This window comes from Canis lupus, chromosome 7 (genome assembly GCF_048164855.1).
Source record: "Canis lupus baileyi chromosome 7, mCanLup2.hap1, whole genome shotgun sequence".
In the NCBI taxonomy this organism is placed as follows: domain Eukaryota; kingdom Metazoa; phylum Chordata; class Mammalia; order Carnivora; family Canidae; genus Canis; species Canis lupus.
The window spans coordinates 64,420,747-64,436,708 of NC_132844.1; the positions used below are offsets into that span (position 1 = coordinate 64,420,747).

At 51.3% G+C, this 15,962-nt stretch overlaps 1 protein-coding gene across 2 annotated transcripts in view; it reads left to right on the forward strand.

Annotated features, from left to right (window-relative positions):
• The window catches only part of KCNK5 (potassium two pore domain channel subfamily K member 5), a 38,825-nt gene that overhangs the window by 3,903 nt on the left and 18,960 nt on the right, over positions 1 to 15,962 (forward strand). The window contains exon 1 of one of the 2 annotated variants that reach the window (XM_072833172.1): positions 12,637 to 12,822. The exons of the other annotated variant lie outside the window; for it this stretch is intronic. Within the exon in view, the coding sequence (XP_072689273.1) occupies positions 12,652 to 12,822 (171 nt within the window). The 5' untranslated portion in view covers positions 12,637 to 12,651. Of the gene's footprint in view, positions 1 to 12,636; positions 12,823 to 15,962 lie in introns of those variants that run through there. 2 annotated transcript variants of the gene reach the window in all.

Below are 15,962 nucleotides of genomic sequence, written 5' to 3' on the forward strand. Positions count from 1 at the left end.
TGCGGTAAGCATCAGTCCACCCCTCCCTTGGCAGCACAAAAAAGCAAAGAGTTAGGGTGAAGGGGAGCAGTCAACCTTTCTCAGCCTTCACTTCTGGTGTGCAGTGTTCATAAACAGGAAGGATTTGAGAACTCACTGTGCACCAGAGCTTCGAATAAGCACCTTGTAAATAGTCTTATTTTAATTTAATCTTGGTGACCACCCCCTTTTATAGATGAGGACAGTGATGTAACTTGCCCGGGATTATATGGTGCAGAGTCAGGTTTCACACTGTTGTATTCCAGAGTACACGAGAATTAGTCAGCAAGCCTTTATTAAGTGCCCACTGTGTGCCAGGCACGAGGCAAGGCTCTGGGAGTGCAAAGACAGGATGAAGACACTGCCAGGCTGAGACTGGCTTCTGAGAAAAAGGATGAATAAACTCAACCATGACAGGATGGGTTTTCTAGACTTCTCACATAGTTGACCAGTTCCCAGAAGCCTTTTTGGATCCTACTGGCCTCCTTGCCAGCTTCAGACTGCATTATCATATTTGGAGGTTTTCCATATGTGCCAGAACCCTCTCCTTTTATTTACTGGACCCTTCCTACTCTATACCTGTTCCAGTCTACACTAGTCAGGCTGATCCCAATTTTAAAGGTCTGACCTCGAGTTACTAACACCAATCCTACTCCTAAAATTTGAAATATATAACCAGGAATTATGTGCTAAAATTACATCTGACCAAAATGCTGAGAATGGGGCACATTAATTGAGTTTTTTTGAGAATTGAGGGTTAACATGAAAACCTCTTTTGTTTCGAGCCTTGTTGGAAATTGTAAAGCACACTGGTCCTCTTAACTGCTTTTGTAAGTAAAGGAACACAATAGATCTTTTGATTATCCAAGATCATGGAGGCCTCCACGTCATTAGTTTGAATTTGGATCCTCACTGTCTAGAACTGCAGAAGTGGAAAAGTAGAGAAGTCTGGTTTTTGAGAGGAAATGGACGAAAGAGGTCCCCTCCTAATGGCTCATTTGTTTATGTTCTGCTCAAAGTTGAGGGCAGCCAAAAAAATAAGAATTCTTAAATCGATAAATCTGCCTCAGTTAACTGCTCTAGTTAGAGTTTTGACAGTTAAAGTGAATTTGTATTGAATCGTTTTGGGAGTTTTACTAGAGCCCTTGGGATGATTACAGATGGCGTGGTATTAGAGACTTATCATCTAGGGTGGGAATTAGCAAGTGTTGAAAGGTTCTAGTGGGGGTGGGGAGAGTCCTATAGGAGGGGGTGCAAGGGAGGTGAGGACTGTTGCTTCTAAGTATTTTCCTGGGGTTTTGCCCTATTTATAGTCTCCCGTTTAAAAGAAACAATCTTCCAGTTTTGGATGCTGTGCTTGGCTGGCTCTGACCTCAGGCCAAGGGCTTTCATCTTGAACTTGGCTGTTTGCTGTCAGATTGGGCTCAGCCTCTGAACTCTATGTGTGGTGGGGGTGGGGAATAGGGAAATATAAGGCTTTGGGGAGCAGAGGAGCCCCACTCCTGAGACAAAACCCCTGACAGAGTCTTTCTACAGATTGAAGTGCTAGATCCAACTGGGGCTTCAAGAAGGACGTGGCCAGAACTGGGTGATAGAGAGGCCAAATGTGCTGGGTACTACAAGAAGGTGTGTAAAAAGTAGGTTTGCCTCCTTCCCGTGTTTCTTTTGGGGAATGGAGCAGGACGAGGCGAGTCTCCTTGGAGACCTCACTGAGGGTTCCCTGGTACTCTTAGAATAGGGCAGAGGAGGCCTGATCTGTCTATCCTCCCCAAGGATGGGTTGACATGGATAGAGGACATGCTACCTACCCTCTAAGTGCCACTTGCCCCACCAGCTGCAGGCCCCTTGCTGTTGCTGAGAGTCCCATCCATGTAGCATGTGTGATGGTTATGGGCTGGCCTCTGAAGCCATGCCACAGTATCACCCTCCTGGTTTACCTAGACCCGTGCTTGGCACATATAGTAAGTGCTCGTTATGTGGTAAAAAAAAAAAAACCCCACATAACAGAGTTTGCTATCTTATCCTTTTTTTTTTTTTACCCCATCTTAACCATTTTTAAAAGTACAGTTCATTCATGTTAAGTATATTCACAGGGTTGTGAAATAGATCTCCAGAACTTTTTTGTCTTGCAAAACAGATTCTATCCCCACTAAACAACTCCTCTTTCCCCTCTCCCCCAGTCCCTGGTAATGCACAATCTACTTCTGTTCTTGTGACTTTGATTATTCTGAATACCTTTCAAGTGGAATCATATAGTATTTGTCTCTTGGAGTAAAATGGTGCAACCACTATGGAAAACAGTGTTAGAAGAGGTTCCTTAGGAAATTAAAAGTGGAACCATATGATCCAGATTCCCTCTTCTGGGTGTGTATCAACCAGATTTTTAAAGAGTTAGACAAATAAGGGGGGGTGATGGTGGAACTTTCTTGCCCACAGCCCTCAGGGAGGAGTATAACTGTGTGATGGTCCAGGGCTGCTGCCACAGGGCTGAGAGGTGAGGGTCAGTTGATGCAGCCCTCTGGGTTTAGCCAAGGAATTTGAACTGACCAAATGTTTGCAATTTAAGTAAGTGAGTGAGCAGCATTTCAAAAAGTTCCCTGTTCTTCACAAGCATTGCAACTTAAAAGAAGTGGAGTATTCGCCTCTAAATTAACAGCATTTCTGTGGGCTGATCCCTTCACCTCATGGGTGTTCTGATAAGGATTCTTCCTCCCTTCCTCCTACTGATGTGATGAAATGTGGGTTATTCCACCAAAGCCCACAGAGCCCACAGCCTCCCCCCCCAAAAAAGAGCCCCCCCCCATCCTCCCCTCACACTCCCATCCCCAGCTTTCAATTAGGACACCTTCTCACCATGAGCCCCTTGGAGGGTCAGGTCTAGGTCCCTGCCAAAGCCATCCCCACTCCTTATTTGGTTACCTTTCCAGATTATGTCTTAGTTGTCCCTTTATGTAAAAGTAGGGATGGTATACTCCAGCTCTGTACAGCTGCAGGGCCTCTGAGTTTTTGATGAGGAATTAATCTGGTCCCTAAATTTTGGAGATCTGGGCAAAGAAAGGGTGGCTCACAGAGGGGCCTCCCTGCTGGCTAGCATTTTTATGTGTGCTGAAGCCTCAGAAACCAGACAGGGAGCCTTAGCCCTCAGGAGCTCAGCCTCACTGGGGAGAGAGACCGTCATAGTGGTGAAATGAGAGGAAATGCGGTCCTGGTGCTGAGTGATGGGTTGCAGATGGTCGAGGCCAGAGAGATGGACGAGGGTCACAGGGCCTCAGAGGATTCAGTTCCTGTTTCCTGAGCCTCTAAAACTCCTTGGCCTGTAGGGGATCTGGCTCTGAACAACACATAATCCTGCCCTCAGGGAGCCCCTAATCTAGAAGAAGAAAAGTAAAGAAGCTGTCCCCTGGTTGACATTGGTAACCTGGAGGTTCTAAGGGTGAACCATTGAGAAATTAATTTCTACTCTTGAATTTAAAGAAGCAGGAACTTAAGGCAAGCTGGGAAGATGAGTAGCAGCCCCTGTGAGCATCCTGCTGAATTCTGACTGCATGCCAGGCATCGGGCTGGTTCTTTAACTAGTGTCTCATTAAAACAGTCTAGTGGGTTAAAAGTTACTGCTATACCTGTTTTCTAGGAAAATGGAGGCCACGCGATTTGCCGGGGTTCAAATGGCTAACTAGAGGCTGAGACTCACCCTGCCTTGTTGATTGCAGAGCCAGGAGGTTGGAGTACTGGGAGGGGGCGTGGGGGGGTGCGAGCCTAGCATTTGCTTTAGCCACCGGCTTTGTGAACTATTTTGTGCATCATCATCATCTATGCAGCAGCTTCTGCAGTAGGTGCTCTCTTACCAGCACTACATGCTGGTAGGAGCAACAGAATGGACCACAGAGGTTCAGCCTAGAGTTTGTACATCTATGAAGTGGAAGAATGAGAATTTGAACCTAGAATCCACATGCTGAAACTTTTTGTTCTTTGTGGGGTGGAAAGGTGGAAAAAAACAAGGAGCAAAGGCCTGGGGGCAGGAAAGGGTTAGCCTTGTGTGGTGCCTTCTGAGCCTTAGGTATGTGGGACAGCTTTCAGGATGCTTATTACCTAGCTCCAAAACCTTGAGCAGGTCAGCCTCCTCATCTGTGAAATGGGAAGTAGTATAGTATCTCCCTCGTGTCTACAGAATCCACGTAAATACACTTGGCAGAATGTCTGGCACATGCGGCCGATGACCTGCTGCCTATCAGCTGCTGTGCCTCTCTTTCTCTATATGCCTGCTTCAGGCCCCACCACGGAGTGATCTCCTGATCTGGAGATGGAGATACGGATGATATCGCCCACCAAATTCCTCCTCGTGGAGTCGCCCAACATTTCCCATTTCTTTCAAGTTCACCCACAACTCTCCCCTCAAAAGAAAGAATGGTCAACATCTAAAAATGTGGAAGGTGTCCCCTCTTCTCTTTCTTCTCTTTCTCCCACCCTGCTGGGAGAAGGGTGGCAAGGGTTTCTCTGCTCAGTCCTGGCAGTGTCCCAGGCTCTGATCAAACCTTTTCCATTCCGGATGATTCCAGGTGCAGATGGCCTCCTGGGTGTCCTCCCTGGGTGGTGATCACACAGGATCTGGGGTCAGAGTTGTACCCTTGTACGGGGCAGGCACCACCCACTTCCTCTCCCAGAGAGCCTTTGGTAGACAGGTCCCTTTGATTGGCTTTGAAATGTACATTCTATTTTTCCTCTCCTCCATCTAAATATTTGGGTTTCCTGCTGAAATATTTAGGCAGGATTGCATACTGTGGCTGTTGTCACCTCCTGTGGCCCAGTGTAATCTGGCTGCAGCTGCTTAGCTAGGCCCCTCCTGGGAGGGAGAGGCTTCCCTCCATCCCCCTCTCGCCCCCACCCAACCCCAGGGGAAAGCCCTGCAGGAGTGCTTGATGGCAGGGATAGTATCTGGTAGAGAGCCCCTCCTTTCGTCAGTGTAGACCTGTGCTTGGGTCTGGGTCTGACAGACTTGGATCTGAACCACTGTGTAGGCAGTGGCTGATTCTTTTTTTTTTTTTAAGATTTTATTTATTTATTCATGAGAGAGGCGGAGACACAGGCAGAGGGAGAAGCAGGCTCCATGCAGGGAGCCTGGATGCGGGTTTTGATCCCAGGACTCTGGCATCATGACCTGAGCCAAAGGCAGATGCTCAACCACTGAGCCACCCAGGCGTCCCCAGTAGTTGATTCTTTTTTTTTTTTTTTAAGATTTTATTTATTTATTTATTTATTTATTTATTTATTTATTTATTTATTTATTTATGAGAGAGAGAGAGGCAGATACAGGCAGAGGGAGAAGCAGACCCCACACAGGGAGCCCAATGTGGGACTCGATCCCAGGACCCCGGGATCAGGCCCTGGGCCGAAGACAGACGCTAAACCGGTGAGCCACCTAGGGAGCCCCCCAGTAGTTGATTCTAACATGGTTCCAGTTCTGCCTACAGTACTGGTTTTTGCTGTGCGACTCTGGCCAGATTTCACTTCTCTAGATCCCCTTCCTACAAGTAAATTCATCCATTCATTCAAGACAGTTTGGAGTGCTTGGAGTTAAATTAGGCCCAGCTAGACTGAGGAGTCCTGCGCAGGCAGGGACATGTCTCTTCACCCTTGGCCCTACTCCACAGAAATGTGCAAAAAGCCTGTGGGGTTTAATTGACCACTGATAGCCTCACCATGTCTGGTGGGCCCCAGGTGGCTGGTGGTGTGCCTGGCTCTGAGGGGATGATGCTAAGAGCCATGTGGACCTTCCATTTCGAAGTCCGGTCGGGAGGGGCCGGACCTCTTCAAGATCAAGACACTTGTCTAGGTGAATTGAGCCAGGCCCAGACTCTGGCCTCTGGTCTCATAGGCTTAGTTAGAATCGTGGCGAGGAGGGGGAGAAGGGGGGTAGTGCCATTATCGAAATGTGCTCCCACTTTCCCCTTCAAGCCTCATGAGGTGGGGTCACATTGCCTAGTGGTTAAGGATGGGCTTTCAACTGCTGGGGATTTACCCCAAAGATACAGATGCAATGAAACGCCGGGACACCTGGACCCCGATGTTTCTAGCAGCAATGTCCACAATAGCCAAACTGTGGAAGGAGCCTCGGTGTCCATTGAAAGATGAATGTATAGAGATGTGGTTTATGTATACAATGGAATATCACTCAGCCATTAGAAACGACAAATACCCACCATTTGCTTTGACGTGGATGGAACTGGAGGGCATTATGCTGAGTGAAATAAGTCAATCGGAGAAGGACAAACATTATATGGTCTCATTCTTTTGGGGAATATAAAAAGTAGTGAAATGGAATAATGGGGAACGGAGAAAAAATGTGTGGGAAATATCAGAAAGGGAGACAGAACATGAAAGACTCTTAACTCTGGGAAATGAACTAGGGGTGGTGGAAGGGGAGGAGGGCGGGAGGTGGGGGTGAGTGGGTGACGGGCACTGAGGGGGGCACTTGACGGGATGAGCACTGGTTGTTATTCTATATGCTGGCAAATTGAACACCAATAAAAAATCAATTTATAAAAAAATAAATAAAATGGATTCTTAAGTAAACAAACAAACAAAAAAGGATGGGCTTTCAAGTCACAGCGCCTTTGCAAACTATGTGACCCTGATCACATTGCTGCATTGGAAAGTGGGAGCAATGCTACTCATCTCAGTGGGAGAAAGATCGTAGGACAAAGCATGCACGGAGGTCACTCACTTTGGCTGGGCAGTCAGCTCCAAGTTAACCTTAGATTCGGTTCTTGTGACCTCTTTTTTGAGGAACTTGGAACAGCTGTCCCACTCTGAGTCTTTATCTCTAGAAACCCCCTTCTCTGCTTCCTCTGTCCTACCCCTTATTTTATAAACTTTTCCTAAAGTCCTTTCCCTTGGGATTAACCAGGCCAATGGGCATGAGGGCCTTTAATAGATCTGTCCTCCGGGGCCAGGGTGGCTGTGGTTTCTGCTTTCAAGGAACTCAACGTAGAGGAGCAAATAGCCATCCAGTCCTTCATTCAGCAGATATTTACTAAGCACATACTATGTGCCCAAACCTGTTTGAGACCTGCTGCAAAGAGCAGGAACCTCATCCCTGCCTTCTGGGGAATGTCTTCAGACCATGTACTGTGGAAACCAAAAGGGCAAGTGGACGTGCTGGGGGAGGGAAGAAACAGCCCCTGCCCCTCACTTGTGGAAACGGTTTCATCTTCAGAGCCTTCTGAGGAGGAACAGGAGGAAGGCTGGGCTGTTCAGGGGAGAGGGACATGTTCTGACCTGATAACTCTGGCTCGGCTGGAGCCTGTGTCGGGCTCCTTTTCCCCTGATGGCCCTCACAGGGTACCCCTCCACAGCAGACCAAGGATGTGAGCCCCATTGAACGGAGTTGCCTTTAGCAACTGGATGACCCCTAAGAAGCTTGCAGATACCCTGCTCAGATTCCCACCCTTGGCTTTGCCATGGGTCGCCATAGACTTGTTTATCTGAGGTGCCTTCCTGTGGCCTCTCCGGGCTGGACTAAAGTGTGGCGGTGAAACACCATCCCATTTGCTAGATAGGAAAACCAAGGCCTGTGAGGAGCTAGGGACAGACTGTGGAACTAAGCCCAGGGTAAACTAGCTTAGCTTGCGTAGGCCCAGAGCTTTTCCCACCAAGCCATTTGTCACCCTGCCTCTAATCACCCTCCCGCCAACCTTTTTTAAGATTTTATATATTTATTCATAAGGGACACAGAGAGAGGCAGAGACATAGGCAGAGGGAAGAGAAGCAGTCTCTTTGCAGGGGGCTAGATGCAGGAGTCAATCCCAGTACTCCAGGATCACGTCCTGAGCCAAAGGCAGACATGTCACTGAGCCACCAGGTTCCCCTCTAATCCCCTTCTAAATCGCCTTTACATCAAAATCATAACGGTCTTGTAGGTTGCAGAGCACGGATTCTACTCACACTAACCTGGCCTGCCCGATTTTTTTAACCTGCCTAGCACACTCCTTGTGATCTTGAGTGCCAGCTTCCCCACCCTAACTAGTGAGTTTTTCTAAAACAAGAGGCAAGAGTGGAGATGGTTGGTAACTGTAGGCTCAGAAGGGAGGATGTTTTTCGGGACCAACCAGAGCCTGGAGCAGAAAGGATCTGGTGCCTTCTAGGGAGTTTCCCTATCACAGGACCCCACACCCCAAGTGTTTGCACCCAAGGAGCTGTTGTTGGCTGGTTTTTCCAGAATATGCCCCCCCCCCCGCCCCCACCACTCTTGGAGGTTGGCAGGCATGGTTGATGGGGGAGGAGAATCAGGCTCTGGGCACTTCTGGCGGCAAATCATAAATTGTGAGGCCGGAGGGAGCTTAGTGGTTACTTAACTGGCCTCCCTGTTCAGCCCTGGAGCCAAGGCCCAGACCTTAGGAGGTTATGTAACTTTTCCCAGGTTACTGTGCTCACCGGGGGCTGGGAAGCACAATAAAGGAGTAATTAGAGCTAAGTGGGGCAATTAGGGAAGGCTTCTTGGAAGCAGTGTCCCCAAGAGGTAGATTGAAAGGTGACTGCCACACCTCCTAATAGCTCTCCTGGCTGGTGTCACATCAGTAAGGGGGGGAAGGGGTCCTTCATAGACTCAGGTCATGACCCCCAACTCAGAAAACCCTCAGTGGCCTCTCCCTCAGAAGGGAGCCAGCCAGCATTCTTGCAGTGGCCTCTGTGATTTGGACTCTCCCACCCACGTGGTCTCAGCCTCTTTCTGGACCCCTCCCCTTGATCCCCTTAGGTCTCGATTAGAGACAAAAGGCCATCTCTTCAGGGTGGTGAGGTGTTGTAAAACTACAGCAAGTTTACTGTTTTTACCAAGAACTCGAGATCTGTGTCCACCCCTAACGTAAATTGCTCTGGGGAAGGGTGGCAGCGGGGCCAGAGCAATAGTCACACCATAGGAGTAGCGGTGGCTGACATTGGTGAGGGAAAGGGCGTTGTAGGCCAGGCAAGGGCCATCACCACATGGCATCGACTCCCCCAGCCATGGTAAGATAGCAGCTGTGGGTAACCTCATTGTGTAGATAAGGCATCTGAGGCAGAGAGATTAAATGACATAACCAAGGTCACACAGCTAGTTAGTGGCCTGAGCCCAGGCTTCTGAGTCTAGAGCCAGAGCTCCATCAAGGGGGCTCTCACTTAGACTCTGCGAGGTCCTAAATCATCACCAGTCCTACCCATCTGACTAGTCACTCTTTGGGGCTGGACTTTCTATTTGGGGCCCATTGGCTCTTCGTACCCCAAGTGTTCCATGCATGCTTTGCTGGCTTTGCGTTCTGCAGCCTTGTGGGTTCTGACACCACTGTATTCCCGACCACATTGACCATATATAGGTTTATTTGCCATTTACGGCATGGAAAGTTTTAAAGCAGGAAATCTTGGGTTATAAGTGGGTGTCATAATTCTGAGTTGAGGCTGTCAACCCCCCTCCTGCCCTCATCTCCTTTCCTCCAGCATCCTTACAGACCTAACAGGCCCCGACCCTTCGTGACAAGATTTATGGGTCGGGCGACCCAGAGACCCGAGCCTTCAAGAGAGAATCAAGGAGTTGGAGGAGGGACGTGCAGTTGCTGGTTGGCTGTGGGGTTTCCATCTGAGTGCCATATTACCTGCTCCTTCCTCAGCAGCTAAACCCATACTTGTGACATATATCCCCATTTGGCTTCCCCAGGGACAACCCCCAGCAAGACCCTGGCCTGCACCTAGGGAGGCATTAGTTTTAGTCTTGCCATTCTCCTGGAGTGGATGGAAGTGCCACCCAGACATTGTCTGCATGACTGATGACAGAGATGGGCGATGCCGCAGCATGTTGAGGACCACAGAGCCAGCCCTTTATGGACTTGAATGTTCATTTGGGCTGGGGTGTCCTTTGTGTCTAGTGCAAGGTTCTGGATCCTCTCACATCCCAGGTGCAGGATGGCACCTGTTCACAGACCCTCCAGAAGAGAAAGAACAGCAGCCCCATACCTTTCCCATCTCTGCTGTTCAAATAAAGCTCTTGCCTCCTGGGTCGTGGAATGCATCCTGACAGTGTTAGCTTTGGAAGGATGCCCTTCCCTTCTCAGCATCCCGGCCCCCTGGAGCAGTGGCTGCCTCTCGCTGAGGGATAAGTGCTGAGTGGGCTAAGTGGGGCACGCTGATGCAGTAGTGTCTTGTCAGCACCCCCCTGGGGAGCAGGAAAAGGGAGGGTGTCCTGATTATCAGCTTTTCAACACCCCATCTCTCCCATCCCCCAGACTCTAGCCGCAGCCCAGAGATCTACTTAGTGAGCTGGGGACTGGAAGGCAGAGCTGGGTTCTGGGGCTGGCTCAGCTGACTTGCTGTGTGACTAGACCAGGTCACCGCCCCTCTCTGAACCAAGGACTTGCTCACTAAAGCTGATTAGGCACTTACTGAGCACCTGCTGTATGCTTAAACCAGTGCTGGTTTAAGGATTTTGGAAATTAAGGGAAGAATTAGTTACTGGCCCTGCTTTTGAGGTGGGGTGAGGCCATGCAGTATATATTGAGGACAATGAAGTAGCCATGTGGCATGTTGCGGGGGCCTCAGGTGCCCCAAGGTAGAAGAGTTGCCGTAGGAGAAGCTGACAGGGAAGGCTCCCCTTTCTCTAGAGGTTAGCTTTTTTCTTTGAGCCTCGGCACCCTCGGCACCACCTCCCCACCCCGGGGCATCAGAGCACCTTGCGTTTTGACTTGTGTGTACTCCTCTCCTGCTCCACAAGGCCCTCAGCCTGTGCCCCATCGGATCGCAAACCTAGCGCAGTGTGAGGGAGTAATTATTAACGATCACCCTGAACCATGACACTGTATTTCTCTCTCCTTTGGCTTGTCTTCCACCAGCCCCCAAATACCAGAAGCAGGACCAGCACAGCCCTCTTTTGCCTTCCAGTTAGGCCCACCTCCAATCTGGAAAACTGTCCCTAGCCTTCTTCCCAGTGGGGATCTTGCTTGACCAGATTCTTTGTCCACCCAGCAGACGCTCTGTGACTGCCCACACCCCTGTGATCCTCCTGTGTGCACTGCCCTCTTGGGACAGGTCAAGAGGTTCCCCATGAAGTGTCACCGTCTCCCTGGGTGTGGCTCCGCGGTGCTGGGGCAGGACATCGTCAGAGTCATGGGAGGCACTTTTGGGTTTTGCTCTAGAAGGTCCCCACCTGCACCAAGCCTGCTGAGGATTCAGAGTTCACAGATCTCAGTTTTGGCATGCCCTGTCTTTTTGGAAAGTTCCAGCACTGAGAGCTGTATATGGCCAAGTCCTCTGGCTCCTCAGCTCTGTATTGGGGTCATCGTCTACAGGTCTTAAAAAATTCCCCTTCCTGAAGCTGATCTTATGTCTATGGACACACCCCTTCATGCCTCTCCCCTCAACTGCTCTGCACTGTCTTGGGCTGTGTGGCCTGGGGATGGGACCCCTCAGACAGACTCCCACAGGGACACTTGGTTGGTGCTGGAGCTGCCCGGGCCCTGGGGGGGCAGGGGTGGCCTCCCAGGGCTTCAGTTGGTATTTCTCAAATTGGGACTGAACTGTGAGCCAGGCTTCCAGGTAGACAAAAACAGGACTGGGGGTGAGGGCAGCCAGCCAGGACGCTCAAGTTCGCATGTGGTTCTGTTAGCATTGAGTCATGGAGACTCCACGTAAAAACAGAAGACGATTTGTGTTGAGGTAGAGGCAGGATGATGGTGGCTGCCTTTTTCTTTCTCTTACTTCCAGGTTTTCTGAAACGCTGTTGAATCCCCCTTAAAGAGACTGAATTTATATATCATTAGCCACTTCTAGGCTTGCTGTTTTTAACATATGAGGTGCACAAAGCACAAAGCAAACCGGAGTTTTAACAGGACACACCTTGAAGCCCAGCATTAGTTCTGTGATTGCTGGAACATTGGCTTGCTGTTACTCTTAAATTCCGCTGCCAAAGCGACGACGTCCCAGGCAGCAGTGCCATTGAACACTTGGAGGGGAAAGGTCTCACAGACTAGGGAAACCAGGTGGCCCTTGGGCCCACAGACCAAGCCATTAGAGACTGGACTTGCGAGTTGGCAGTCACCAAGAAGAGAGCATAGTTCCCCAAGAGATACCCAGCAGAGCCAGGGGAGCCCCAGCAGCTGTACCCAGTCCTGGGGTCCGTGTCCCCTGCAGGGGAGTGGTGTCTTCCGGAGGCCCGTGGACCAGTGTCATGTTGCTTCCAGCTCTGGCAAGCCCCACTGGGGTACAGGGAGATCTTGCCCTGCCTTTCAGATGAACAAAAAGCACAAGCAGGCAAGATTTGGGTCAGCATGCATCTAATTCAGAATCTGGAGCGTGCCGCAGACCACGCACGGCCTGAGGGTCCAGGGGAAGACAGACCCCTGCCTAGGACAGCATTTGGGTAGGATGCTTATGTTTGACTCTGTGTCAGTATGGTAATCCCTGCCCACATGTTCCTAATTAATTTTATTTTAACACGATACTAAATATTGTGGCTGCCTAATTTTAAATTAAAATTTAGTTCCTCAGTCACACTGGCCCCATTTCAAAGGCTTGGTAGCCACATGGGACTGTTCAGATATAGAACATTCCATGAGCACAGAGAGTTCTCTTGGACAGCACTGGAGTGTTGATAGGAATCTGTTGAGGTTTCTAATGGCACACTGGCTTCTCTCGGTGTCTAGTCAAATTCCATTCCTGCTCTGGTGTGGGAGAGGGAGAGCTGGCCTGGCCTGGCCGCCGCAGAACGTGGAGCGTGATGCGCCGAGAACCTGTAGGAGGTGGTTTCTCTGTCCCACCCACTGGAAACTTGCAAGCTCTTCTGAGGTGAGCACACCCACCCCCGCAGCCCCAGAAAGTGCGAGATTGCAGAGAGCTGTGGACCGACCGCCTGGCCCTCAGAGCCACATGAGACTCAGATGACCGTGTGTTTGGCGGGAGGGTCGTTCCTGGTGTCGTGGGTCAGGCTCGGTTCAGTGGAGGTGGGACCAGGCTATGGCGTGTGAGTCAGGTTTCACGGATGGATCTCCAGTTGTTGTTTTTGGGTCTCAATTCCTTTTGATCACCTGCTCTACCCCATTCCCTCAGCCTGCTGGTGTCCAGTGAAGCATCAACTCTTCCTGGGTCCTTGAGAGGAAAGCCTATACCTGAAGTTCAGATTCACCGGTTGGATGAATCTGCTGGCCACCTGGCACATCTTCCCCTTGCAGTGAGAACTGAGAACACATCTTCCACCTCAAATGTGGAAAGAATGGAAATAGGGGTGACTGATGGAACTTGTAGGGGTTTCCAGCTTCCTTCTGGGGTATATGGTAGGGGGCCCCGGGCCAGGAAAGATGGAAAACCCAAGGGTGGGGCTGGGGAGGAAGGGCAGGCAGTTTTCAGAGCTGGGGGAAGCATCTGGCTGGGAGATTGCTCTGCCCTAGCCCCTTGTGTTTTGTGAGCCTCCGTTTCCCCATCTGTGTTTGGGCTTCTTGTCCTACTTCGTGCCCAGTTGTTGGGAATTGGATGAGGGCACGGTTCAAGCCCCAGGGCTTGTCCTGGCCTCGACATTTGGCCGCTGCTTTGTTGTGTTGTCCACCATCATGTAACTTCCTGTCTGCCTGCCTGTCCCTAGTTAGGACCACGAGTCCTAGGCAGGGCCTGTGTCTTGCACTTCCCTCATTGGGCTCACAGCAGCAGGGCATATGGCCTGTGCTCAGCAAATGCTTAGCAAACCAGTAGCCCCAGCTTTGTGCTGTGCAGTGCAAAGGAAGGTCGTCCATGCTTCTGGTCCCATCTTTCCTTGGGTTAAGTTGGCTGGGTGGGTTCTGCATGGGGCTTGGGGCTGGTGCCCGGCCAGATGTGGCATTCGTAGCAGGCCAGCACAGCTGTACTTTTGCCCCTCCAGAGAAGGGAATACCCCAGGGCTGCTGGGTGGGAGTGAGGGTGAAGGGAACCCTCTTCACATCCTGCCGTCTTGTCTCACCCCTTTTCCTGGGAGGGGAGAGGCTGTGTGCTGGAAGCCCACTGTTGGGTCACTTGTTCACCCTCAGTGGCCCAGGACAGACAGCCATCTTCAGCAGGCTTGAGGGTAAATGGACCTCTCAGGACGAGCCTGCCCTGTAGAGTTTCGTGGGAAACTGAGTTCTGCTGGGGAGACAGGATGCAGCCACGGGAGGAGCTGGTTTCGCTGTCCTGCCTGACCTCTGGGTGACTTGGAAATCTGGTGCCACTTACCTTCCTGTCTTTGAGCCTTCCCTGGCCACACACAATGCCTCAGGAGTCTGAAAGAAAGCCTACCCCGACAACACTGGGCGTTTAGAAGCCAGAAGTTCGTAAGTTAGGAGCAGCTCTAGCTTTGCCTGTGTACCTGCTTCGTACTTGTCACGTCCTCATGAATCAAGCTTTCGGATCCATACCCCTGAGAGTCGGCAGGGAGGCAGCGTCAGTCCCGTTTTACACGTGAGGAAGTGAGGTTGTGGTTTTTCTGGCCGGGGGATAGCTGGCCCCTGCCGGCCTGTGCCCTGGCTGTTCCTGCACCCTGCCAACCAGATTGAGGGCTGCTACAGCCTGGGTGGGCGTTAGCGGGGGAGCAGACTCGAAATGCTTTTTGCTTAAAATCACAGCCCTTGTGAACGAGAAGGCGAGCCGTGGTCCTGACACTTTCTGCCTCGTGGGTTTTGCAGTGGGGCTGTCCCCCCAGGCGTGCCTCTCCGGCTCTGCCATCCGGAGCGTTTCCATTGCGCGTCACCAGGCCTGTCCCCCGGTCCTGGGCCTCACTACCCAGGGCCCACACTAGCCCTCACCTCAGCCAGCCTCTGTGCTAGGAGGGCCTGCCTGTATTTTTCCATACCTTCAGCACAGAAAGGCTGTGTTTTTCTTCACCTCGGTCACGTCCACGCCCCAGTCTGCTGGGGGCAGGAGGTGGGCTGGGGACCGTCCCTTCCCTGTGAGGTGGAAAAGGCCGAGGCGGCTGTGCCTGATCTGCCCCCGCCAGGGTGGGGGTGGCAGTGGGGGCAAGTGGCCAGCGGGTGGGGGGCAGCACTGGTGGCGTATACCTGGCTCCTGTTCCTTTCCCGCAACCTTTTGGGGATCCTATTTGTGTCTCATTTCTGTGATCTCCAAACGGGGCCTTGGCGGCCAGAGACGCTGGTGCAATTAGTGTGTGAAATCCATGGTGGTCTGGGGAGTGGGGGGGTGCTCCTTGTATCTGGCCCCGGGATCCTCACGGTCGCCTGGCATTGCGGTCTGGACCCCTGCCTCTGATCCGGACTCAGTCTTCTTGATTTGACCCGGGCTTTGGGGGCCACGGAGGTAGAAGCTGCCACCCACCCCCCAACCCTTCCCGCAAGGGGGAGGTGTACCATCCACCCCGAAATGCCTGTGCCACTTTGCCGGTAGTTTCTGGTACAATTTATTCCAGGGAGGATGGAGGCCAGCTGTTGTCCGTCACCAGCTGGAGACTGCAACGGCGGAAATGGGCTTGGAGTGCAGCCGGCGGGATTTAGCTGAAAGTCCCGACAATAAGGAAGGATTTTGTGACAGGTGGTTGGCCCTCAGGAGGATCCTGCCAGGGGGCTTTGTGGAGAGGGGTAGGGTGGGATCATGCTCGGAGGCAGTGGAGCCCGCATTGGGTGCCGCGGGTATGGGTGGTGTGTAAGAAACGGGCAGGGGGGTTACCCCGTAGGAGTAGAGAAACTCAGCTGCCCACCCCTCATGCAGAATTCATACCACCCACCCCGCAGGACCCCTCTGCGCTTTTTTTTTTTTTTTTTAATTAGTGAAGGAGTTTACAGTTTAACCATCTAGTCATCTTAAATTCTAATAAATGGGTAAGCTTATTAATTCCTTATCATCAGAACCCCAGGCTTCAAGGGTGGGTGGTTACTTATTACCCAGAGCCACCAGCCATGGGGTCAAGCGAGAGGGAGAGGAGGAGGGAGCCAGTAGAGGGGCTATTCACAGGGCCCCTGGGTCTGGTGTGC